Genomic DNA, 27,475 nt, shown 5'->3' on the forward strand with positions numbered 1-27,475 from the left:
TAAGTTGATTAACAAGTTTGTCAAGCGGGGCTAACAAAATTTTACTTCCTTCTAAAACATTTTTTAGCTTGAGCGTTTGCGAAAAGGACAACACTTTCGATATTCATATTGGTTTAGGTGGGTTAACTTCATTAATTGCGGATTCCGCGAAAAAAAAAAACGTTTTCGACAATTTGTCAGACTCGCTCTTTTTGTTGCTAAACGGCAAGCTGTTGAGTTGCTACAAATTTACGCAGCGAACCGGGTGTGGCAGTGGACCGCCCAACAAACCACTGATAATTATGCAATCAACTTAACAATCTGGAGGAGGTTCGTGTGAGTTAGGAAACGAGATTACGGTTGAAAACATCCAACACCTTCGAATAAGATTTTTAGATATTTTTGCCTCTATGCTACTTCCGTTTAGGAATCCGTATCGTTTGAGATATTGAACTCTTCAGGTACAAAAAAGTTCAACAGTTGAGCCAACTCACGAGTGGATACCCCGGTATTTACGTTGCTAGTGTACAATGATGTAAAAAAAGAACTTAACTTGGCAACAAATACCTATTTTGCATCAATGTAGTTCTATCATAACACTAGTCGACAATATGAAAAAAGTGCATTCCAAAACCTCAAAGATTTTAGCTATTCAACCATTTCTATGAATTTTGGTGCGTGCAGCCATTACCAAAACGCGTCAACTTACGTGAGAGTGTCGTATAGAAACTGCTCGCCGGGTTCTTCGCTTTAACGTTATGTTTACGAGGAAACTCATTTATGTCTCTGAAAAAAACGATATTTTTTCCGTGTTGGGTATTTTCGTCACTGCGACCAATTTTTTGATATTTGTGATATGAAAAAACGGTAATGGCTAGGTACACCAAAATCCACATGAATGGTTGAATAGATATAATCTTTCATTTTTTCCGGTTTGGGCTTATGGAGTGAAGCTGTGAACCAGCGAGTTTAACTGAACTTTGAACTTTCTCACATTGGGCAGCATTTTCGTAGTTCCAGGTTTTTCCGTGGTCAACCTTGTAGTTAACTAAATCTAAACCGTAGATCGGTATCGCAGGCATAAACCGTGTGAAACTAATAGAAGCATAGCTAATGAGACCATGTTCTGTCTTCCCAATTCTGAAAGATTCTGTGTTTTAACGCATTTAAATTTGATTAAACATGTCCAAAATGACTGCGGCCGGTTGGCTTGTTTTGCGATGTTCTGCTTTTCGTGCATACCTTCCAACTCGATCAAGCCGACCACAAATCAAGCACGCATACGTTCGCTCGTCCTTCTGGTGTGGGTGGGGTGTTCACACTTGAGTAAACTCCAGATATTTTTATTTATATCTATCGTGTACTACTGAGTCGGCCCGCGTGATCGGGAGTAGGGCGGCGCGCGTTCCGGATATTTTCGAAAAAAGTCTTGCACATTCAAACGTTACGTTTCGTCGACTAGCCGTCGCCACAAATTTGTTCAGATTTTTCATTTGGAGGGCGCCTGTCACACTTGACCGTCAAATTGGTGTGCGCAGCGCAATTGACTTCCCGCAGAGACGCACGCTGTCGAGCGTTGAATGATGGAGGCTAACCTAGTTCTAATAAAGTATTTTTTAAGATCGTATACAGAAGGGTACTACTATTCTTAGTTTGTTGGAAAAGCACGATGGCGTGTATTTTCACGAATCATACCGTTGTGCATAGAAAAGTTTTTTTTTGTACTTTTTCTAACAACTACCTTCATAACAGTAGAAAGATCTTCTTAGATGACGTATTCACATGTGATAGCAAATAGACACAATCGAACGCTTCATGAACACAAAGTAAGAGAGATTCCGAATAACCAATACTGGACATGAGTAGCCTACCAGTTAGCAAAAAGCGCTTTTACGCAATGTGGTAAGCCATTTTTCATAAAAATGTGTGCCTGGTTTGGATTTTAATTCGCACGAAAATTGGGATTTCAGAGCGATTCAATATTTTCTCTATGCGAAATATACAAAATCAAAAGCTATGGTTTTAATAACATCTTTTTGATTGAAACACTTTCGCTCTCGCTGAGAATCGAAAAAGTACTACAACTACGACCAAGAAATTTGTTTTCTTATCGTTTCTATATAAAATGTGAGTGGTTTTTCAAAATATTGAATCTCAATTCGACACTTTGCAGGAATTATCCCAAAATTTGAACGACGATAAGACCCTCGCTGAACATCTAAAACTACCAATACAGCGCATCAACGATTATAAATTACTGTTCAAGGTAAGTAAAACATGAACCGAGTACCAGCGGCTCCCACTCCTTCGTAAAGTATTTGATGGAGACGCATGGTACATATCAATGTTATGTAAATGTCGAAGCATTTGAACTATATTTATGAAATTATACATTAAACTTTTATAACACACACACACACACACACAGCACAGTCACAAAATATACGAAATTTGTTAATGGTTAGCTCGAAGTTCGAAGTAAGGTGCACTTGATATTTCGAAATTTTTAAAATTTACACACTATGCTCTTCAAACTTCTTCATGTATCAATACGGGTTTCCCAAACTTTGAAAAGAAGATGGACGGAAACCTACACAAACTACTCAGATTGAATTGCGTTGTAAAAATATTGATACATAGTGTGATAATCTACTATAATACTTAGGGGAGAATATTCAAAACACAGTCATAACTAGTGTCAGACGATTGTTCTGCTATCTTCAGCATCGCGGCATCGCGGCGCATCTTTCGTCCAATGATGCTGTTTTGAAAAAAAAAGAAAAACAAATATATCTGTCTACGAGTGGGCGCGAAAATTTAGGAAAAACAAAACACCGTTTGTTACACACCTGAATTCATTTCGAACATCGTTGCGCTGTATCACAGGCTATTTTTATTATTGTATGCCCCGCATAAAAGAGGATCATCTCTGGCGTCTTAGACAGTGACTCATGGCTGCCTGTGATCGCCGTCCGTTGAATGACGATGAATGCTTTATTAGAGGTTACGTATGTCCAGGTGCACTATAAGAACAACGTGATTTGAATTAAACAATAGTCATTTTTTCCATTTGCAAAACAAATACATTTAATTAGGTTGATCCCATCAATTTACTTTGAACAATATCGTCTCGGTTTTAATATTGGCTGAATCCAGAAGTTTTGTTTTTGTGTGCTGACCTTTTTATCATTTAAAACGAGAACGTTGGAGCATACCAAACATAGAACTTGACAGCTAAAAATAGACTCCACTGTTTACAAAACGCTCAACTGTAGCAGAATGAAATGCCACTGCAGCGTTTCAGAACCGGTATAGAGTAAGATATTTTTACTCGGCGTAAGCGAAAAAAAGAACGGCAGCTACAGGTTATGAAACAGTTCATGATTCATTTACACGCACACTTTTTGGGTGCATCGTGACCGCTGAAAGATGCGAAACAGGTGTTTAAATCATAGCACATGCCCTTTCGCACCGAATAACATAAACTTATGTTTGACAGAGACAAAACTACACAAATCATAGTCAAGAAACTCGCATTAGAAACAATCAGTAAACACAACACTTGGTTAGTATAAGTTACTGGTACTTAAGTTGAAGAAACTTATTGAAATTTCCTCATACCAACCCACAGGAACTTTTGAAATATTCCACCGCACTCGGCGAAAATGTTACCGATCTCCAGAAAGCCCTAGAGTTGATGCTCTCAGTGCCTAGTCGAGCAGCAAACAATAAATACTTGGAGAGCATCGAAGGTTTCCGCGGAAATCTACAAAAACTAGGACGCGTACTCGCTCACGAGTACTTCGGTGTGAAAGATAAAGAAGGTAAAATCAAGGAACGCTACCTGTTTTTATTTAAAGCACGCATTCTCATCACCAAGGGAAAGCGTCTATCGGATGAAAAATCGATTTTTATTCTTAAGGATATTGTAAAACTACCCGACGTGCAAATCAAGGAAATCGATTCTCGAGCTTTTGAATTACATCCCAAGGCAACCGGACGTGGAGACACCGTGCATCTGATCGCGTACTCGGAGGAATCTAAACAACGCTGGATCTACGAAATCGAAGAGTACGCTAACAACGCAGTTGCGTTACAGGAACACGGCAACGACGATTTACGTATTGATCCTACTCAGACCAATATCGATGAAAGTATCATTAAACTACCACAAAGAATAGAAGCACATAAAAGTGACGAAAATATCAAGCCTTCAGACTTTGCAGATAATTACGTGGTTTTCAAGCATAAGACACATCGTAAAGACACTCTACCGCTGCAACCAGTTTCAAGTCAAGAAGCAGTAGCCGCTGAAACAGAAGAAGAAGAAAAACCTGCCAGTGTTCAGGAACGCCTAGCAGCGTTAGAAGTGAAGAAATCTACCCGGAAATTAGATATCTCTACGAGCAAACAAGAAGTTGCACAACATCAGCAGGCGGAACAAATTGTACAAAGCCAACGTACAAACACTCAAGTTCAAGAGAATAAGGCAGCTTCTATTCAAGTTAAGCAAGAATCCAAAGTATCGACTCAATCTAAGGTACAGGAATCCAAAATAACAAGCAAAACCAGCACCCAGGCCGCAGAGTCGACTGCTTTAGCATTTAAACAAGAGACTCAACAAGCGAAAACCCAAGTGCAGGAGCTCAAATCATCAAAATCTCAGCAGCATCAAAGTGTCGTCCAAACACAGGACTCCAAATCAAGCGCTGTTAAGAGGCAACAGGAGGAACAACTAGGAGCTCAATCGAAGATACAAGTAATCGAAACAAAAGCTACTTCATCATCGCAACAATCTGCTACGAAAGTAGAAACCAAATCATCATCCTCTACCCAACAGCAATCAATCACAAAAAGTCTGCAGCAGCAAAAAATTGCTAGTCAGTCATCGGCTGCAACGCTAGAGCAAAATTCTGCTTCGAAAACCGTACAAACTGATTCTAAAAAAGCATCCACAGTTGAACAGCAAAAAGAATTTACTGCCGAAACAGTACAAGCGGTGTCCACTAAAACAGCTTCGATCAAGCAAGAGACCATCAGTAGTTCTCCAATTGACGCTGATTCGAAAATAAAACAAATCGAATCAAAATACGCTGCTCTCAAGCAGAAACAACTCGAACAAAAGTCCGAAGAAGTAGACGCCAAATTCCAAATCGTTGAATCCAAATTTGCTGCCCTCAAGCAGAAGCAGGAACAACAAAAACTACAACAGCAACAGCAAAAGCAATCGCAGCCAGAAATCAAACCGGCTGAACCACCATCCAAGCTTCAGCAAATAGAATCGAAATATAAAAAACAAGAACAGTTGCTATCTCAGGAAGCAAAACAGCAAGAAACGGTAGTACAGGGTACCGTGATAGAAGAGAAAAAACAGTCGCAGCCAGAAACCAAACCGGCTGAACCACCATCCAAGCTTGAGCAGATCGAATCGAAATATAAAAAACAGGAACAGTTGCTATCTCAGGAAGCAAAACAGCAAGAAACGGTGGAACAGACTACCGTGATAGAGCAGAAACCTCAGACGAAGCTTGAGCAAATCGAATCAAAATACAGCAAGAATTCACAACAAAATCCTCCGGATTCTGTTGAAGCTGCACCAGTTACTCCCATAGAATCAAAACCTTCTATTACTGCAGATACTCCACAAACTCCTGAGCCATTGTCGAAGATTCAACAAATTGAATCGAAGTACGCATCTCGGAGACAAAAACAACAACAACTGCAGGAAAACAAACCAGTTCAAGAGGTAAAGGTCGATTCAGGAAGTGTTTCTGAGCAAAGCGAGCCACAATCCAAATTAGCACAGATCGAAGCAAGGCAAACTGCTCGGAGACAATCTTTCCAGAAGGATCAGGAGGCTTCAGGAGAAGCGAACAAAACACTAGATTCGAAACTTCCAGTCGCCGTCAAAGTAGACGAGAAAAAAGAGGATAAGCGTTTTGTTGCTCAGAAGGTCGAGGCTGTAAAACTCCCGGATATTACGAAGAAACCAGATAGCCAATTAGAAGAGAATAAAAAAGAACGACCAAAGCTACGTTTATCAATTCAGGGAAACAAAGCGGAAACAGTCTCTGGAGGCGAATCGCAGGATAATAAGTCTGTTCAATCCCCGAAGGTTACACCAACAGAAAAGAAAGTCGAAGTTCCTAAAACTTCGGAACTCCCGGGATCACCTGCAAGTAAAGTAGAAATCTCTAAATTAGCAGAAAAAAAGACTACACCTTCAGAACACCAAAAACCTACAGTCGAAGGACCCAAAACTCCAGAAAGTGCGAAATCACAAGAAAAACCTCCAGCAAAGTCTTCATTACCAAAAGCAGAGAGTTCAAAATCTGAACCCGCAAAAACACCAACAAAACTACCGGATAGTCCGAAAGCAACTCTCGAGCAACCCAAAACACCAACAACAGCTATTAATAAACCGTTAGAAAAATCATCAACAAAGAAACCGGTTGATAAGAAACAAATAGAAAGCTCCAAACAAGAGCCCATCAAAGCAATTGATAAAAACGTAGAACGTTCTGAAAAATCAATAGACGTTTCAACAGCGTCAAAAACACCGAAAGGCTCTACAGTCAGTACTCCAGTTACGACACCTGAAAGTGCCAAAAAAGTAGAGGTTCTAAGCCCTCCAATCAAAGTTCCGGAAAGTCCAAAACCAAAAGTAGAAACATCCAAAACCCCGACGAAAGTACCCGAAAGTCCGAAGTTTGTTAAAGCGCCAGAAAAGGTCGTTGAAAGTAAAGAATCAGTTACAAAAGTTGTTTCTTCAACCAAGACTTCAAGTATCCCAAGACCAGTAGCAACAGCTTCAGAAGAATCTTCGAAAGTGTCCACCAAAACAACAGCAGATAACAAAGCTTCAGTATCATCGAGTCGTGTCTCTAGTACTCTATCAACAGTTTCAGGCAGTAAACTTGTGGAGAATATATCTAGTTCCCCGAAGAAACCCAGCCCAGTTCCTGTTAAGCAGGATACTGCAAAAAAATCCGACTCATCTGAGCTTAAAGCAGTAGAGAAAAAACAGTTCGAAGTCAACAAGGTCGAATCGGCGAAGCTACCGGAATTACCGGCTAAGAGTAAAGGTAAGTTAATTATTATTTATATAGACCGCGAGTTTCCAACCCGCACTCTGGGTACGAGTGTTGCACCCATCTGCATTGTATATTCCGCTTTTACATACCTTTGAATTTGACCACCATTACAGCAGATTCTGATTCTTCTTTAGCGGTTGACCCGCAAGAACCTTCTCTAGAGAGTCTTATAGAACAGAAATCTAGTGAAGAGGTTCTTAAACATAAAATAGAAGATATTTACGCTAGAGAACGAGCAGCACTTGCTGAGGCTAAACGTATTCGACAAGCCGAAGAAGAGGAAATCCGAAGAAAGTTTGAACTACAAAGTAAAAGAGAGATCCAACAGATCAAAGAAACAGTATCTGAGCTACTCGAACAGATCCAGGCTACCAAGCAGTCTGTACAGTGTGTAATAGGTGACAGTGAGAACCCCATTAACCAACCACCCACATTAGTAAAGGCAGCAGATAACGGTTTTAATTCCGACCAGCAGAAGACGTCCCTACCACAGGAATCTGGTGACCAAGAAGAGTCAGGACAACAAGAAGACTCTAGTGAAGGTCAAGGTGGGGATCAAGGCGAAAACGGTAGAGAAAATCAAGACGGTTCGGGTGAAGGTAACGGAGATAAACGAACTCCACCACCGCTTCAACTACCAACATTTTTCGATCCACCTCCTCCACCAATTTACCAGGCTACTATTGAAGTGTTTATCAAAAAAGAACGTCCTCCTCCGCCGCCACCCCCGAAAATTACTAGAAAACTAGTGGTGAACACAGACGAACTAGAACGAAAAACTCAACTCTTTTTGGAGGGCCACATAGAAGGACCAGATCCAGACTTTTCCACTGCGGCCGCTCAACGAAAAATCAAAGGTATTAAGCATTTGTTTGGAAAAACCGGCGAGACAGTTCGTTACGCCGAGGATACGATCCACAAAGCTGAACAAGGTGAATTTGAAAGTATAATCATACCCGAGGAAGAAGAGCGAAAACCAAAAGAACCCGTGTACGAATACCAGTACACAGTAGAGGACTCGGTTACTGGAGAAAAAATTTGCACAGCCGACCCCAATTTAGAGCTGATAGAGAAAAAACTAGCAATGGAAGAACAATATTCTACCAAACATCCTGCGTCACGCTATTCATCGCGCAAAGGTCGCAGCATTGAAGGTATAGTCAGTAGCGTTGAAACAAAAGCGTCTCTGTTGTCTCGTCTGTTAACTCGCACTACGTAGTACGGCAAGATCAATGCACCAATCCGAATCGGCAATTCGATGGCGGTTAATTGCATGCTATTATATGTACCTGTTCACGTCTAAGTTTTGTTCTATATTTATAATTTATTTGCTCTTTGGCTCGTCAAAATGCTCTGTTTCACTTCGTACTACTATTTATTATATTACTATTTATATTCGTAAAAAAAGGTTTTGTTTAATAACCCCAAAAATTTGCATTTCTTCACATCCTTTGCTTTCTATCATCTAATGTTTAATCATTACTTCTTCACCAATTGTATACTCACAATAGTAAAATTAATCTGATTCCTTTCAAACCAAACTTAATACCCCTGACAATTTGGACGTTCAGCGCAACTTGAGGAACTAGCAGAATTCGAATTCAAGCACGAAGAGAAGATGTCGTCAACTCAAACTGAGGCACTCCGAGTGCCCACCAACATTAGACCCCGCTTTTTGAAGGCAATTCACGGTCTAAGCGTCGAGCGTAAGTTGTAGTTTTCTAAGCAAATAGTCACACTCAACAAACTTTAACATCAAATGGAAATGTGATAACGAACCGGACTAGTTTATCACGTTTGCATTTGAAGTAATAGTCTTTTGTTTTCAGTATCAACAATGATAGTAGACACCAGACTCGTACATGAACATCAACAGCTTTACTTTCAAAATCGCTTTCAACACGCTTATTGGAGTCCATTGTCCGCTTGAAATCAGTGTCAAAATTAAAAAAATCAAGACAAAGCTTTTGTAGATATTAAAATAGCTTAATAAGAACGCTTCGATTTCCTAATGTAGTATTCACCGAGTAAATAATGATCGTAGTTCAGCCTACTCTGTATCTAAAAAGCTTTGGAATAATAACCTTCAGTGAAAAGTGCCTCCACCAAACTACACCCTGAGAATGAACCAGGATAACCGAAACGTTGTCACAGTAGAACACTTTCCATACTGATACCAGCAAAACATGCAGACAATCACAATACAATCGATCTTACAGCTTATGATTGTTTTTTTTTTTACTGTAAACCAGCCGGCGAGAATGCCAAATTTGCCTGCCAGCTAGATGAACGCTCCGACCTTCAGTGGCTTAAGGACAACAGACCGCTGGATGACAAGCTTGCCGATCGTATCATCACGAAGCAATCCGATGATCTGCAGTACTCGCTGGAAATCCAGCACTGTCGTGAAGAGGATAGCGGCACTTACACCGCTCGCGCTATAAACGGATCCGAGAATGCTTCCTGTACTGCCCAGCTAACCGTGGAGAAATGTAAGTTTGTCGCAATGGATTTCATGGTAACTTGTGCAAGAAGGGTTAGTAGTACCTTGGAAAAATTAGTTGGTGAACTTATTCAAATGAACATTTTCTTACTTTGTTTTTCGAAAAGCTAACAGCTTTCGGAACCGATTTTTTGACAAAAATTATACGTCTAGTTATAGTTCGACAGTTCAAATACTCGTTATAACGAATTACAAATTGTTTACCTCGATTTTTCCGTATTTTCGTACTAGGCTCTTCAACGATTTCATGTTCATGGTAAATGCAAGCCTTTAGTAAAGTAGCCTGCCAACGAACCGAAGTTGTCATCTGGGACATAACTAAGGCGTTAAAGAATTTCCGAGACAGACACTAGATCTAAATTTGATAAATTGTCTTATTCACCAATATCATAGACAAGCTGACGTGAAATCTGTCCAGCATGTTTTTTTTTTTTTATAATTTATCATGAAATAAATATTTGATTTCTGTTTATTATGTAGTGACACCACAACAAAGAAAGGCCATGGCAGAAACCAACTCTCCGGTATTTCTTGTGAAACTGAAGGATACCGAAGTTATCGAGAAGACCTATCTTACCTTCATGGTCAAGGCAAAAGGAGACCCGAAGCCAAAGATTCGATTGTAAGTATCGTTTATTTCAAGTAAAAAAAAAGGTTGTTAACAAGTAAGAGAGGTAATATTGAGTGTTTGATTGCTTTCGACTTAGCTGCAAAGACGATCGTGAAATTGTGGACACCGACAAGCGTATGAAGGTCGTTCGCGACCGTGAGGACAGCGGTTACTTCGAGTTGATTATTCCGGAGGTACACAAGGGCGACTGTGGTGTCTACTCGTGTACGGCGTATAACAAATTCGGTAGCACCAAAACTGAAGCGCAACTGCTAGTGACTGACCAAAAAGAGCTATTCAATGAACTGGACAGTCTCGCGGATAAGACCAAACTCGTTTGGAGAAAGAACGGTGTTCCCTTCGATCCTGAGGAGCGATTTAAAGTGCTAATGGCTGATGACTCCGACTCGTTGGCACTTGTCTTCCAGCACGTGAAACCAGAGGATGCTGGACTCTACACTTGTGTTGCCGCAACCGCTTCCGGCAATATCCAGTGTAGTGCTGAACTCACGGTTCAGGGACAGGTTAACCAACTTATACAGGAGCCATGTAAGCCGCACATAGTAATTGAATCGAAGGAGGCACTGGCGCGAATTGGTGGTAAAGCATTGATTGAGATTAAAGTCCACGGCTATCCAAAGCCAGAGCTCGTGTGGCGTCACGAAGGCACCATTATCGAATCGGGTGATCGCTTCAAGTTCCTCTACGAGGATGCAGAATCCGTATCGCTGGTCATCATGAACGCACAGCCCTCGGACGCCGGTGCCTACTCGATCGTTGCGCAGAACGAACTGGGCGAAGATTCTACGTTCATTAACCTGATTGTCAAATGTCCACCGAGAATCATCAAACCGGCTGACATGTCTGCTATGGTTGGGGAACATTATAAAATGTCCGTCGATGTGGAAGCCATCCCTGAAGCAACTGTTCGTTTCTATCGCAATGGTAGAGAAGTCAAAGAGAACGAGCGCATCAAGTTCCTAACTGCGGAAACTTATCACATCATTAAGTACAGTCCAGTCGTAATGGAAGACGCTGGCAACTACTCGGTAAGAAGTGCTTTCCACTCATTTTAATAAAAGACTAACAAAAAAAAACGTTTTTCGCAGATCATAGCCACCAATGAAATCAGTCAAGCAACTGAGTTCTGGGAGTTTACTGTCAATTCACCACCGCGTGTTATTCATAAGCTGCCCCCAGAAACCATCGTTAATGAGAAGGAAGATATTGAACTAGTTATTAAGGCGGACAGTAACCCGATGCCTTTCGTTCGCTGGTACAAAGATGGCAGGGAAGTGATTGCAGACGGGAAACGGGTTATCATCACCGAAGATGATGGTCGCTTCACGCTGAAAATACATGCAGCCAATCGTGATGATACTGCCAAGTACACAGCTGACGTTATCAACGACTTTGGAACGGTAACTGAACGTTCCCAGGTGAATGTTAACACTGATGCAAAGGTTCGTGAAGAGTTGAACCCAATCACATACAAGGAAGGGGATCGCAATATTATGTTGGCAGTTAAAGCCGACGGCTATCCAAGACCAACAGTACAATGGTACATCGATGGTATTGAGATTACTGAATCTCGCAACGAATTCCGTGTTGAGGAAGAAGGTCTGTATTACAAATTGTTCATCAAGGAAGCAACGGCGGAGCTACAGGGAATTTACAAAGCCAAGTTCACAAACGTGTACGGATCGGATGAGTGCAGCGCAAAAACAACAATCCTATGTACACCCAAAGTTCGCAAGTCTCTGGTAGATACCGAGGTCGATGAAAACACCACTCTCACTCTCGAAGTTGAAATCTACGCCGAGCCGGAGCCGCAAATCACGTGGTACAAAAATGGTCAACCTGTGCAAACCGATGCCCGCTTGACCATTAAGAGAGATTCTCAGCGCGTGGAAAACTATACTCTTTCGTTAACAATGGTACGCGGTGCTGACTCCGGAGATTACGAAGTACGCGCAGTCAACTCCATGGGAACAGCCACCAGCAAGTCAAGAGTCGTTGTACAAAGTAAGTATTGGGGTTACCAACTGGTGCTGTCAGCTTATATGTTTTAGTGAATAGACTTTTTTAGCAGCCTATTGGCGACAATAATGCGTTTTTGTCTGTTGACAAGCAATGAAAGTGTTTTGTCAATAACCTGAATACTGTTTATATAAAGTTTGATTCAGTGTCAATTTCTTCGCTGGATTATTGTGATAATATTATTTTTCATATGTACCTACTATGTTTATTAAAATCAAGCGCTTAATGTTATTGTCATTCAGCGATGTATGTAGAGGCATGGGAAGTTAACAACGATGAGGTTCATAATACCGTAACGGTACCGTTTGAAGGAGAGGTTAGTGAACAGTCGACAGAGATACCTCCGATGTCTTCAGGTCCTGAACGCGAGCAGACGATCAAGACAATTGACGTATGCGAGTTCAATACAAAGAATGCTGTTGATATCGAATATCCCTTTGTTCCTGAACCGGTTCAGGAACTTGAAGCAATGTTAGTCGACCGGATAACTCCAAATGATGAACTCAGCAAGCAGGGTAAACAGAACATAGTAAAAACCACTTCCCATGCACTAGATCCACTGTACCATATACACGTTTGGATTTCATTCGACTTCCTAGGTTGCGAATTAGTAGCTTGACACCAGTACCTCACCGAGTCGTTTGATGAAAATATTTCCTGAATTTTTTGTACATATTGTCCCGTCGTACTGTTTTATATACTGTTGTAATTAATCTATGTTTTACACATGTTCAACCCATACTCATCGCCATCAACACACACGCACACATATCACATGCATTTTGGAATTGTTGATCCGATGCCAATGTTTTTTAAAACAACACATTGTTTTACGCACATGAAACATGCTTCTGTTTGCTCGGTTCCTCTCGCCGGTTGCAGAGGCCCTTATAGCGAGCCCCGGTGAGAATGGTGAAGCACACCATGTATTTAGCGAGTGTACCAAAATCGGCCAGAATGGGGAGACGATCATGATCTCGGTTCACACCGAGGAAAGCCATGCCGCTATCGTTACAGGTAATTATAATTGGTTGCTACACATCACCGTGAACAAAACTTCATCATCCGTTTCCTTTATTCATCGATGCACATCATTAGAGTGGGTCATTGTCATATAGAAAATTGAAATGTGATATCACAGAGCCAGAATTAAGTTTTATTTGTTCCATTTCGGGCCCCGAACAATTTTGAACCAATCGGAAATCGATTGCTAGTGTGTCAGCTTGATACGTTGTTTTTAAATTTGTATGAAGATTAGTATAGGAAAAGCTACTTTTTTAGATTTTTCTTTCTAGAGAGCTGAGGTTGGCCTAAACCACAGGTTGCAAAACATTAAAATATTCGTTTTTAATACCTGACAACTTTACCAGACACTAAGGTGCCAGGATCTCCGTAAAAATGCTATAGCTGTTTGAAGTTGAGTATGTTGAATTAAGGGGTTATATACCTTTTTGCTCGAGAACAAAGTGCATAGTTTGGATTTTTTTAGGCGTGTAGCACCTTTTTTTATTGCATAAAAGTAGTAATTTTCTGAAAGTTCAGTTTATCAGCAATAACAAAACACGGTTTGTTTATAATAAATACCAACAATCTGGGGAATAATGGCCGTTTCCCCAAAACACTTTTTGTGTGCCGGGTATCTGAACGATCGTTCTGATAAGTATTTTGTTTTTAGTGCAAACGGGAGCGTTTTTCCCGAAAAAAAACATGTTTTGAGCGCTGAAAATTGCATTAAATTTTTTTTCCGACAAAGTTAAACTTCGTGTATCAAAAATCGATCGTTCAACTACCGGGGAATTTAATGACGAACATTTAAAAAAAGATGAAGAAAATCGGTTCAGTAGTTTCACCGCAGTCGTAAACACGGCAAAGTCATTTTTTGAGAAACACCATTCCGAGCTAAACGCGTATAAAGTTTCGAGTTTAGCTTATGCGGCCTTGGTGGGGCGCGCTGCAAACCGCTCCAACTTTTTACTATTGCTCAGATCTTCATGAAAATTTGTAAAATTGTTCTCAAGATGTTGTATTTTAAGATAATGCAATGAAAAATTTTCGATTTTTTGGAAACTAAAAAGATATATATTGAACCGAGTATATAAACTCAATACGACAGGTTACTAGAGATATATGAGCCGTTGCGGAACAGAGTGGTCTAAAGACCATTTTTTTCGAAAATGAGTTTTTTGCATAAACCGCATCTACTTAAGAAGCTGAAGTTGGGAGATTAAGAAAATTTCGGAAAATCGAAGTTTAAAGCTGATTTATTCCGTGTTGAAAATTCGTCCGAAACAGAATGGCCGTTTTGTTTCGGAACAGAGTGGTCTATGTACATAAATCGATGTAATACTATCATGTAACACGTAACATGTAGCATATAACATGTGATAAGGAACATGCCACTTGTTTTGTACATGTCACACGTGATATGTAACATGTTACACGTAATGTAACACGAAAAATGTAACATGTAAAATATTATGTAATATGTAATATCTTGTGTTACGTGTAATGTAACACGTGACATCTTACATGTGACATGCTATATGTATCATATAACATGTGACACTAGCCATTTTATACGATTTACCGTCATTTTCTTTGTCATTTACCGGGTTTGTGTACATAGATCACTCTGTTCCGAAACGATTCGAGGATTCCAGTGAATACATATATGAAGTCAGAGTGGTCTATGTACATTGGTGAGATAAAATCACCGATTTCGAAAAGAAACTGTTAATTGTATGTATCCCAATGTTAAACCACTTCATAACCTTTATATTAGAACATTTTGTTTGAAAGAATCCGTTGAACAGAATTTTATTCAGAGATTTTTCGAAAATTGCTTCTCCTGAACAATTTGCTCGATGGCACATAGACCACTCTGGTTCGCAACGGCTCATATATCCCTGCGACGCCAGTAAACTGTTGGCATAACAAAACTGTCTTCAGTGAAGTTGTTAAACATCTAAAGTAATGTTGTTTGAGATTATTTGTGGCACCGAATGGAACAAAAAACCTTGATTCTGAAAAGTTTTTAACCTCGACCCACCCTAACATATCATCTGTGGCAATGCAAACACCCATGCTTCATTCACCTGCACTTTCAACAGGACCAGAAGCATCTCATTCAATCCATCAGATGCGTGCTACCACCGTCATCTTCGAGGAGGACAGTGGATCTCCGGTGGAAGCAATGCAGCGAATAATCTACCCTAACAAACCACACGCTACGGCTTTGCACGTTGAAGAAGTTGACAGTATTACCTTCGAATCGCCGGAGGAAACCGCCAAATATCATAGTCTGTCGGTAACCGAATCCACTGGTACCAAATGGTTCATCGAAGAACACGAATCGGACAACGAAGCAGCTAATGCAACTGGGCACCACTCACGTGGTATTTCCATCACTTCTGCCTCTGATGATGAACTTCTTTCCCCCGAGGTTAGCCGAACGCAAATAGCAGAAGTAGAGCAAAGACGATTCGAGACTAATAGGGAGGATGTGGAAGTAAATGTCGCAAAAGTAGCAGATCAAGCAACGTTACGCAAATTAGAGAAGCAAGACAGTGCTTCCGGTGACCTTGATAAACCCAAAAAAGTTCACTTTGAAGAACAAGTAACGGAAAGTTCAACGAAGGCTTGTTTGTTCGAGCAGCATAGCAGAGAGGATGTAGACTCGACCGCTAAAGGAAAAGTCAACGCAGAAAATAAACTAGCAACATCAGATACGGGAAAACTTTTAGAAAATGGCGGCGATATGGAAGAAGTATTTATTAAGAACAGCTTCGCAACCAGTAGAGATGCCGATCATCAAGATGATCCAAAATCAGCTTTGTTGACAGAAACTGCCGATAGGCTGACAGTCCAAGATGCAGATAAAGTAAATCACACAGAGGCGAGCAGCGTATCGTCCCAAAACGCTCGAGAAGTACAGAAGGGAATTTCAGATGAAATTAGTCAAATCGAGTCTGGAAAATCGAAAACTGCGCCAATGGATTCACATGCTGGACAGGCTGAGACACAGGAAGAAATTGAGGAGGTCAAGGTAAAGCCTAAAAAATTAGACTTACAATCTGTCGATGCTGGCATCAAGAACGCATCGGCACAAGACAGTGCAGAGGACTTAGATAAGCAAAAATCCGAGAGGTCAAAGGAGGACGCACAAGAAATAATTCAGGACAAGGCGAAAAAACAGGAAACCAAAGAAGGCGATGTTGTGAAGCAACCAGAAGGTAGTACTAAAATGGTTCGACTTTCACTCTACTACTATTCTATGCTACACTCATACTCACATTTCAAACACCTTCAAATTCAACACGCTCACGTAAACATGATTCGTTACAAATCAATTGGCAGCATGCTTTCGAAACAATGAGTGTACATACCAGTTACTAACGCTTGCTGCAGTTTCAGCTGAGCTAACTGTATTGTTTTAAGTTTAGCTTCCTGTCCGCAAAATGCATCCGGTACAACGCAGATTGGTAAGTGCTGGGCATCTATTGGGAAACTCCTCTCTGTAAATATACCCACCAATACAAAATTTGATGCGAGTAGATCTTAAAAATGCTGCGGTTGCGAAGGCAGCCAGAATTAAATAAATTTGTTAGGCTTGTCTATGAATGCACGTACGTAGTGGCTGGCACTACCTATTTCCAGAATTTAGCAAAAAAATCTGTACATATCGTCTCTAAACGATGTAAATATCTCCTTTGTTTCCGACTAACGATAACTTAACGTGCTAAAGCGCCAATGCTGACTTAAAGTTCTTACCATATAGCTTCACCGGAAATATTGAAAACGGACATTGCGGATGTAACGACGTTTGATTCTCTGCCGCTAACATGGACTGTGGAAGCTGATGGTATTCCCAGACCTTCCGTGACATGGTACCATAACGATACAGAAGTCAAATCTAGTGATCGAATCCATATTACCGACTCGGGTGTAAGTATAATGAAAAAAAAAAAGAAACTGATTGCAAATCCTACTGAGCAACTATATGTTTTAGACAACTTACAAGATCGAAAATCGCGATGTCAAAGAAGCCGATGCTGGTGAATGGAAGGCCGTGGTCAAAAATCGTATTGGCGAAAAGATTCTTCCGTGTCAGCTAACCGTTATCCGTAAGTACACTTAGTTATAACCAATACACTAAGGTCTTTTTTACGCAACTATCCAAATCTGTATGGAACCGCGACTTTTTGAGTTGAAAATATAACGAAGAAAACCGTCCTAAAATGTTTGAACCTCGTTCGAATATGATAGTAGTAAATCTAGAGGCAAATGCAATATTTCTAATTTTTAGTATTTACACCAAAAATTGTGAATTTTATTGATAATTGATATATGATTGTCCTACAACGGAAAACGTGATTGAAATGCGGTCGATATCTTGTACCATTTTTGAGTAATGGAGGACATCAATCCGCGTAGAAAAAAACGCGTAAAATAAGAACGCGTAATATAAGAATGTAAAAAATAAAACATGACGTTTCTGATATTCGAACAGTCTACAGTTTCAAAAGAAGTAAAAAATTTGACAACTCAAAAAGCGTAAATTTTCGCGAGCGAAATCTGTCATGAAAACCCGTTTGTGGAACACACAGGTCTTAGACCAGCCTGCAGTTTACAGTTTAAGCAAAGCGAACTTCACGAGTTTGCACTTCGAGAGAACTACAAACTAAAACAGTGTCGTTCGGGGGAATAAGTTACTTGATTGGTACGAAAATGATGTAATTGGAAATTTGATCTTTTAATATTTCCTTTTTTGTGCCTTTGCAAATTAATGTTGTGTGAACGAGAAAATATATTTCTAGGGACGTTGCGATACCACCGATACTAATACAGAATCGATCCTTCTGCTTCCGATACTCGGATATTTGGTATCGATGTTTTACCAGCGTTACTTCATCAGTATCGATACACACCTCTCGGTATCTAAAAGACTCAAAACAACCCTGTAAAGAAGAACGAACGAAGCAGAAAACTTGCTGTTTCCTGTGCCATTTTGATGCATCGTATTCATGCATGCCATCTCATCGGCAATGACAATTTAACAGAAATTTCTATAGATTAACCTACGGGAACGATCCTTTTCTACGGTCATGCAGATCCGAAGGTGAAATCTACAGAGCCATGCAAGCGGCTCTTTTCGAAAACAGGATCAATTATTAAGGAAAAGCGTAATCGACTTTCGACTAAGTTTCTGCAGAAGCTTGTGTTTCTAGATTCAGTAGATTTAAAGACCATTTTACGAACTGACAGGTGTCACGTATTCTGCTGTTAATGATGTTGCTTTTACGTGCGTTATGTCAGCGGTTCAAAGCTTTTTGTCAAAATTTCATTCATAGATTGAGTTCAGAAACGTCCCGTAAAGTGGTCTATATAAATGGTTTAATTGAATGAACTGGTATCGCACAACGATACAATCCGGTATCGATACATTAGCCTCGATACAATCGGAATATCAGTACATGCTTTCGATACAGTTATCGATCCTAAGTATCGATGTTTAATGGTATCGCAACGTCCCTATAAATTCCCTTTCCAATAATCACATGATTGGTTAAAATGTGTTGAAATATGCGTGAAATTTTTCTTTCTCACAATACTGAAATATGAACGATTGGACGCTTTTAAACTTTACTTTAAATTTAATAATTATAAAATTTTTAAAACCACAACTCTCATACAATGCACTACATCCTGCAAAGTAGTCGAAACTTATTTTCGATTCAAAAACATTTGTTTCGATGAGTGGATAATGCGCTTGTAGAATACAAATCGATCGATCGATTCTTTATGTTTCTAAGATGGACTAAACCATATCTGACCGAACACTACGAAATCAAAGACTGCGTAAAGAAAAAAGGTTCCACTCCGTATTTTGGTTTGCCATGTACTGATTAAAAAAGAAGCGCGACTTTTAATAACTAGAGTTTATCATTTAATGTTCTGCATCATTGTTTACTATTCACCAGCTTGCAAGGAGTATCGCCGTCCCAAGATTAGTAAGGGTCTGCAAAACGTCAGTGTCCACAAGAATGAACCAGTTACTCTGACCGTGACGCTGACAGCTGACCCGGAGCCGGAAATCAGCTGGATTCAGAATGGAGTCGAAGTGCAGGCGGACAACTTCGTACAGATGAAAACGGAAATCAAGGAGCTGGAATATAATCTCAAGGAGATAACCTACACTCTGTATATTGCGGAAAGCCGGCATTATGATACAGGGGACTACACTTTCCGCGCCAAGAACAAATACGACATCAACGAGTCGAACGGTCGTTTGGACGTTTTATTGAAACCAGAAATCGAGAACTTTACCGACATTACTGTAATGCCCTTCACCCAAGGTGTCTTCCAGGTGTTGGTTAAGGCCAATCCAAAACCTAGAGTTACCTGGACCAAGGATGGCATCAATCTGTGCAATGTCGATAATTGTGATGTGATCGTAGACGTAGAAAAAGAGATCTACACCCTACTTGTTGAATCGTGCGCTCTTGCTGAACACGGTACCTATACACTGACTGCAGTGAACTCATTTGGTGAAACCACCGCGACCGCTAAACTGAATGTCCACAGTAAGTGCTGTATGTCTTTGCAAGATATCGCATGTCTAATTTTTCTTTTTCAGCCGAAAAACCAAAGTTCAACATCGAACCGGAAAGTATGAACGTTCACGATTGGGCCGACTTCTACAGCAAGGTTGAAGTAGTGGGTGTTCCTAGGCCATCAATACAGTGGCTGCGTAACGGAACTCCATTAGATCTAGAAGAGATAGACGAAGAAACTGACGTGCCCAAAGTGAAAGTTGTTACATCCGGAGACACGGTTGTTACTAGCGAGATATTTATCAGTCACTTCAGTCCTGAATGGCAGGGAGATGTAGGTACTTCAAGGTTGTTCTAAAATCAAAACAATAGTCTCTTTTATCATTCTAGTATTCCTGCCTTGCCTCAAGCATCGGTGGCGAAACGGAAGCCAAATTTATGATTCTCGTTAAGAACGAGCAACCTGTCTTCGGAAAAGGACTTGATCGTACTATGGACATGGAAGAAGACGACCGCTTGGAATTGTCCTGCATTGTTGACGGCAGTCCATTACCAAAGATGACGTGGTACAAGGACGGCAACGAAATCACAGCTGACGATCAGTGAGTCAAAGTGAAACTGTTGTTGCGTGATTGTATTTAATATTAGCAATATTTCAGTGTTAAGATTACCTATGGCCATGATGGTCGATGTCGGTTGGTAATCGAAAGTGTTGATCCTGGAGACAGTGGCTGCTACAAATTGGTTCTGTCGAACAAGAGTGGCGATGTTTCCACCCAAAGCTCGGTCGCCATCACACGTATGTTAATTACGATTGCAAATCAAATTTTTTATTTAGTAATTTTTAAAAATTATCTGTAGCAAAGCAACGTTACCCGGTGTTTATCCGCCCTCTGCAGGACCAGAATGTCGTCATTGGCGAAACACTGCACGTGGAAGGCAAGATTGCCGGTTTCCCAATGCCAGAGGTGCGATGGTTCAAGGATGGTCTGCCACTTCATCATACCCGTACAATCAATTTCATAAACGAACCAAATGGAATCGTCGGGTTTATGATTGACCGCGCAATTCCCGAGGACGCTGGAATCTATACTTGTGAAGTGGTGAATGCTGTCGGAAAGGCATCTTCCGCTGCCATTGCTGAAGTTATTCCAAAGTCTAAGAAACCACAATTCGTTAATGAGCTACAGAACTTGAGTATTGTTGAAGGGTATCCAATCAAGCTGAACGTAAAAGTTGTTGGTTTCCCAGCTCCGGTTATCACCTGGTTGCACAATGGGAAGCCTATTTCTGGAGATCGGTTTACTATTACTGAAGAAGGCGAAGGTTGTTCGGTTCTATCTGTCGATAAATCAGTTGCCGGTGACGCCGGAGAATATCAGGCTGTTGCATCCAATGAAAATGGAGACACACCAAGCATTGCTACAGTAACCATACTACCAGTTACCGATACTTCTACTGGTGAAGAACCACCTAGCTTCCTCGGAGGTCTCCGCGATATCACGGCAGATGAAGGCAAGGAACTCACGTTCAATGCTCGCTTCGTAGGAAACCCAGCCCCGGAAGTTATTTGGACAAAAGATGGTGAGCCACTACAGCCGACCGGCCGCGTTACTGTCACGTGTGATGGTAAAAGTGTTGGATTGACCATTTCCCCTGCCGAAATGGCTGACTCTGGTGAATATGCATGCCTGATGGCTAATCCCCTGGGTGAAACCGAAACAAAAGCCTCAGCTATCATTCGCAAGATGTTCCAGAAACCGAACTTTGTTTATCGCTTTTCGAACGTGCAACAGCTGCCAGGACTGGAAGCAAAGTTCCCTGCCAAATTGGTTGGAAATCCACGCCCCACTGTACAATGGTACAAAAATGAAACTCCGATTAATCCTAATGATCGGTACAGGATGAAATACGAAGGTGAACATTGCTGTTTGTACATTAAAGAATGCGTTGAATCCGACACCGGATTGTACTCGTGTGTTGCCACCAATCGTGAAGGTAACAGTACCGTGGAAGCCAAATTGGATGTTGTTTCGCAATTAACCAGAGGAGAAGAGCGCACTCCTGCAAGCTTTATGAAAAAACCGGTTGATATGACGGTACTTGAAGGAATGAAAGCCAAGTTTACTGCTTGTGTAGATGGATTTCCTCTACCAACTGTGGAATGGATACGCGATGGTCATCGTTTGGTACCGAGTGAAAAATACCGCATCGAGTCTGAAATTAATGGTATTGCTCGTTTAATTATCGACGACGTTAAGGAAGAGGATCTCGGAAGGTATACATGCAAAATAAGCAACAATCTAGCCGAAGTCTTGGCACACGTAAATCTATTCTTCGAACCATTGGACGCTTGCCCCAGGCGACGTTATGGAAAAACTAAAGATAAAAATTATCTGCATACTGCACCGTACCCATTGATGGACAAACCAATTATCTCAAAATTAACCGACCGTCGTTTGACGTTGTCCTGGAAACCATCGATGACAACCGTTCCGCGGTATCCCATCACCTATCAAATGGAGATGATGGAACTACCTGACGGCGATTGGCACACAGCCCGTTCAGGAATCCGTAGTTGCTCATGCGAAGTGCGCAATCTGGAACCATTCCGTGATTACAAGTTCCGAATTCGGGTGGAAAACAAGTATGGAGTCAGTGAACCGAGTCCCTATGTTCAATCATATAGACAGAAACTGGAGCCCATGGCCCCGGTATTCTATCCATATCTTGGGCCGGGACGCGATTTCCGTCCAGATACTTCCCCATTGTATCCACGGAACTTCGATGTAGAACGAGCCACTCGCCATGACCAACGAACGGGAATTCCACCGGAATTCCTACGCCAGGAGTTTCCGGCTCAGTATGGAACCAAAAATCATAACGTTAGCCTGTTCTGGTTTGTTTATGGTTATCCAAAGCCAACAATGACCTACTACTTTAACGAACAAAAGATTGAAGCCGGTGGTCGTTATTGCTTCAGTTATACCAGAAACGGTCAGGCCACGTTGTTCATCAACCGTATGACCGAACGCGATGTAGGTGTCTACGAGGCAGTTGCCACCAATGAGTACGGCACTGTAAGGCAACGTGTTTGTTTAGAGTTGGGAGAATATCCACGGTTCCTTCAGCGACCGGAAGAAGTGTTTATCATGGGACGGCGGTCAGGACGTGTCGAAGCAAAGATAACCGGTGTACCGTTCCCGGATGTGAAATGGTACAAGGACTGGCAACCAATTACGGAATCATCTCGGCTTAAGGTTGATTTACAAGAGGTCTATTTTTGAACTTGAATCAACATTTTTTCTCTTTTAGATGATCTTCTACGAACCAGACACTTGGGTTCTACTGATTACCGACGCGATCAAGAAAGACGAAGGACTTTACTCGCTGAGCGCTCGTAACGTCATAGGAGCGATTAGCTCGTCGGTTATGGTTCATGTTGAGGACAACGAAGAGGATTACGTATATAATGCGCATCACCGTACGCCCTATGTACGTGCTAGAAATAAGGTATACGAAGATTATTACGATATTGGCGATGAAATCGGAAGGGGTACACAGGGTATAACCTATCATGCAGTCGAGCGAGCCAGTGGCCGTAATTTTGCCGCCAAGATTATGTACGGCAGCCCGGATCTCAGGCCGTTTATGTTTAACGAGGTTGACATTATGAATATTTTGAACCACCGAAAGTTAATCCGTCTTCACGATGCGTACGATATCAATAAATCATTGAACCTTATTTTGGAGCTTGCGTCCGGCGGAGAGCTGGTGCGTGATAATTTGCTCACACATGATTACTATACTGAGCGTCAAATCGCAATCTACGTTTATCAGATTTTGTTGGGTTTGGAGCATATGCACACCCGAGGTATTGGTCACATGGGTCTCACGATTAAAGATCTACTGATCGCGCATCCTGGAAGTGACAATCTAAAAATTTGTGACTTTGGATTGGCTCGTCGTATTGAGGATGATAAGTTGTACACCCTGGACTATGGAATGCCAGAATTCGTAGCTCCAGAAGTAATCAACCGACTCGGGGTTGGTCTGGGACAAGATATGTGGAGCATTGGCATCATAACGTACATCCTCCTGGGAGGCTATAGCCCATTCTTGGGTCGCAATGACAGAGAAACACTTACCAAAGTAAAAGATGGTAAGTGGACTTTCGTTGGTAGCGTTTGGGACTTCATCTCAGCCGAGGCACGCGACTTCATCACAAAACTGCTGGTCTACGAGGAAGAACATCGAATGACTATAAAGGAAGCTTTGAACCATTCGTGGTTCGATATTATTTACAAGCGTTCCTTTGATGAATATCAGATTGGCACGGATCGCTTGCGTCGGTATTACTATCATTACAGAGATTGGTATACCAATGCTTCCTGCAGGACTTGGTACCGACGTCGCCCCTTGATGAGCTGTTTTGATCATCCATCTAAGATGATTTATCCATCTGGAATTATCTTCACTCCAGAGGGTACTCCGCCGCCAGTCACAGTCGACGATATTCCACACAAGCGCAGGAAGTGGGATGAATATGTATCCAAAGATATTCACCCTGATTATGAAACGGCTTCCTTCAAATCCGAGAGTCACTATCAGTATGGTCCAGATACATACCTACTGCAACTGCGCGACACTAACTTCCCTTGCCGCCTGCGCGAATACATGAAGATTGCTAAACATCGGTCACCAAGTCTACTTAGCGAGAGCAACTATGATTCAAGTGTAAGTTAGTGTGTTTCTGTACAATGTAGCAATACTTTCAACAATATCCAAACTTTTCGTTGCAGCTCCCGATCATTCGTGAACGTCGTCGTTTCACTGATATCATGGATGAAGAAATCGATGATGAACGCAGAAGCCGTATCAGTCGCTATGGTACAGATGACAGCGTAACTATCAGCCGTCGGCTGCGTACAGAGGTGGGAACTAGGTTGGGTTCATATGCAGAAGCAGAAGCTCTGATTGAAGTAAAACGTGAAGGTCATGCCCCGTTCTTCCGCGAAAAGCCTCAAACGGTGGCCATTCGCGAAGGAGAACCTAATCAACTAATATGTTATGCAGTTGGTGATCCCAAGCCATCCGTAACGTGGTTCCGCAATGATATGGTCGTCACAGATAGTGGACGCATTAAAGTTTTGGATGATGTCGACGGACGTTCTGTAATTCAATTCCATCCAGCATCACACAGCGACTGCGGTATTTACAAGGCTGTAGCAAGTAACAGAATCGCCAAGACTGTATCACGTTGTAGGGTGGTGATCGCCATTATACCGGATGCTCCTGATTGCCCAGATGCCGTAGCGGCTAGCGACACCGAAGTTTTGTTGCGCTGGAAACAACCAAGAAGCGATGGCAATTCACCGGTTATTTGTTATTGCTTGGAAATAAAGGAACACGGAAAACCTGATTGGGTAGATGTTGCCAGCAATATAGATCATGAGTTTTATCTGGTGCATAGCTTGACACCGAATACCGGGTACCAGTTCCGGTTGGCTGCATACAATCGCATTGGCTGGAGTGACCGCGGTATTCCAACGAAAACTGTAAGCACTTTGGATGTCGGCGCACCAAAGATTCAAATTACAAGAGCCATGAAGCAGCTGCAGCAATTGACGGAGTCTGGTCAACAGGTTGCCCCGGAGGAACGGTCAGGCCGTTTGGACTACAGCTATGAAAAGACCCCATTGAAATGGAGCATCGAAGGCAACTATAACGAAAAGTTCAGCTTTATGTCTGAAATATCGCGAGGCCGTTTCTCTATCGTCGTGAAGGGTTTGGAGAAGGCGACCGACAAAATCGTTGTCGCTAAAATATTCGAACTGGGAGATGAACGTGTAGCTGAAGCAGCCGAGCGTGAGTTTGAAATGCTACGTACTTTGCGGCACGAACGCATTGCTTGTCTCCTGGCTGCATTCAAACCGAAGAATACATCCATTGCCGCGCTGGTGATGGAGAAACTGCAAGGAGCCGATGTGCTGACTTACCTCAGCAGTCGATCAGAATACAGCGAACAGATCGTAGCAACGATCGTTACGCAAATCCTCGATGGTTTACAGTATCTCCACTGGCGTGGAATTTGTCATCTGGATTTGCAGCCGGATAACATCGTCATGTCTTCCGTGCGACAAGTGCAGATCAAGCTGGTAGACTTTGGATCGGCTCAGTACGTGTCCAAGTTAGGCACGAATGTACCAAGTCTAGGATGGTTGGATTTCACCTGTAAGCGTCAATTATTAACACCAATGTCCTGTCGATAATGATTCATTATATGCTATCTTTTGCACAGCCCCAGAAGTACTGAATGGCGAAGCTGCCTATCCGCAAACTGATATTTGGTCTGTTGGCTGCCTGGCATATCTCTTCCTCTCAGCCACCAGCCCGTTCCGAGGTGGTGATGAAGCTGAAACCCGGGCAAATCTTAGCTTCGTGCGATATCGCTTTGAATATTTATTCAAGGAAGTTACACAGGAAGCAACACGATTCCTGATGCTAATCTTCAAACGTGCTCCAACGTAAGTAGTTTTCCATGTGACATTGGATTTCACGGTTCACCGCGCTAAACTAAATAAATTTTATTCCCCACAGAAAACGTCCATCAGTGGAAGAATGCTTCGAGCACCGATGGCTTGTTCATACTGATTTTATGATCAAGAAACGAGAACGCGCGATTTTCCCGGGTAGTCGCCTTAAGGTATGCTGGAATGAATCGAAACGCCAAATTTCTAGTTTATGATTCATACCCGGCAACGTAAAAAATTAATTCCAAAAAAAGTTTAAGCTACAAATTTACAAAACAACAATTATCGATTTTTGAGAAATTAACAATATGCCCTTCTCATTTTATATTGTTATTTTATACCGCTATATTCTATCATTCAACATTATTTAAAATTGCAGGACTTTTCCGAACACTATCATACGATAAAAACGAACGAGGCCACCAAATCGGAGACCATCTCCAGTATCGGTGGTCAATCCCCTCGGCAATTGCTCAGATCCAACAGCATCCAGGAGGAACTCTTAACCACTTTTTAAGTTCACTATTGCATTGTTACAATACACACATATTTCTTAATCGTCTCTTGAATCCTTGAACTATTTATTTATTGTTTTATTTATCAATCGCATAGCATAGCGTAAAGGTTCTAAGCATTCAAGCTTCCCTAGTTTTCGCAAGCCAGTTTTGTACATACTAATAAAAAAGAGATTAAAACTGAGAGCAGAAAATCTGAAGTAGCAAATTTATATTTTAATATATGTGATATCCGAGTCGGAAACATTTTTATATGATTTTTTAACCGAAACTATAACCACAAATACGTTACACATCCCTGAAGAAACGACTCGGACCATATATTGTCTCTATCTCTTTCGCTTTGTGTTTAGTAGCGCGCAGGGAAATAGCAGGAAACAACTTAGAATTTGATGTAAGCTTAAAAACCGCCACAAAAATCAAGTCATAAAACAGATATACCTACCATTCGAAGAAGAAAAAACGTAAAACTCTAAGAACTGGCAGTTAAAAAAAAAAACAAAAACACGTGTAAAATTTGTTAATTTTAATGCAATTTAAACAATTCACATATTTCGGAAGCTTTAAAATTGTAGTAAAGAATGGATTTTCAGTTCCAGTTATTGTTGCAAGATTTTTATTTTAATAAATAAGTGGGCATACCAAATA

At 41.3% G+C, this 27,475-nt stretch overlaps 1 protein-coding gene across 11 annotated transcripts in view; it reads left to right on the top strand.

The window, feature by feature from the left end:
• The window catches only part of LOC129724948 (obscurin), a 119,560-nt gene extending 92,085 nt beyond the window's left edge, over positions 1–27,475 (top strand). For 6 of the 11 annotated variants that reach the window (XM_055680243.1, XM_055680241.1, XM_055680239.1 and 3 more), the window contains 22 exons: positions 2,153–2,245; positions 3,611–7,064; positions 7,187–8,227; positions 8,645–8,779; positions 9,326–9,565; positions 10,057–10,198; positions 10,284–11,235; positions 11,296–12,211; positions 13,109–13,243; positions 15,337–16,458; positions 17,004–17,170; positions 17,235–17,349; positions 19,207–19,809; positions 19,863–20,113; positions 20,170–20,381; positions 20,439–20,578; positions 20,641–23,039; positions 23,095–24,516; positions 24,582–26,013; positions 26,081–26,306; positions 26,380–26,485; positions 26,692–27,475. In XM_055680243.1, the coding sequence (XP_055536218.1) occupies positions 2,153–2,245; positions 3,611–7,064; positions 7,187–8,227; positions 8,645–8,779; positions 9,326–9,565; positions 10,057–10,198; positions 10,284–11,235; positions 11,296–12,211; positions 13,109–13,243; positions 15,337–16,458; positions 17,004–17,170; positions 17,235–17,349; positions 19,207–19,809; positions 19,863–20,113; positions 20,170–20,381; positions 20,439–20,578; positions 20,641–23,039; positions 23,095–24,516; positions 24,582–26,013; positions 26,081–26,306; positions 26,380–26,485; positions 26,692–26,829 (15,441 nt within the window). In that variant the 3' untranslated portion in view covers positions 26,830–27,475. Of the gene's footprint in view, positions 1–2,152; positions 2,246–3,610; positions 7,065–7,186; positions 8,228–8,644; positions 8,780–9,325; positions 9,566–10,056; positions 10,199–10,283; positions 11,236–11,295; positions 12,212–12,468; positions 12,742–13,108; positions 13,244–15,336; positions 16,459–17,003; positions 17,171–17,234; positions 17,350–19,206; positions 19,810–19,862; positions 20,114–20,169; positions 20,382–20,438; positions 20,579–20,640; positions 23,040–23,094; positions 24,517–24,581; positions 26,014–26,080; positions 26,307–26,379; positions 26,486–26,691 lie in introns of all 11 variants that reach the window. The other 5 variants (XM_055680240.1, XM_055680245.1, XM_055680242.1 and 2 more) reach the window with 5 other exon arrangements.

This window comes from Wyeomyia smithii, chromosome 2, assembly GCF_029784165.1.
Source record: "Wyeomyia smithii strain HCP4-BCI-WySm-NY-G18 chromosome 2, ASM2978416v1, whole genome shotgun sequence".
In the NCBI taxonomy this organism is placed as follows: Eukaryota; Metazoa; Arthropoda; class Insecta; order Diptera; family Culicidae; genus Wyeomyia; species Wyeomyia smithii.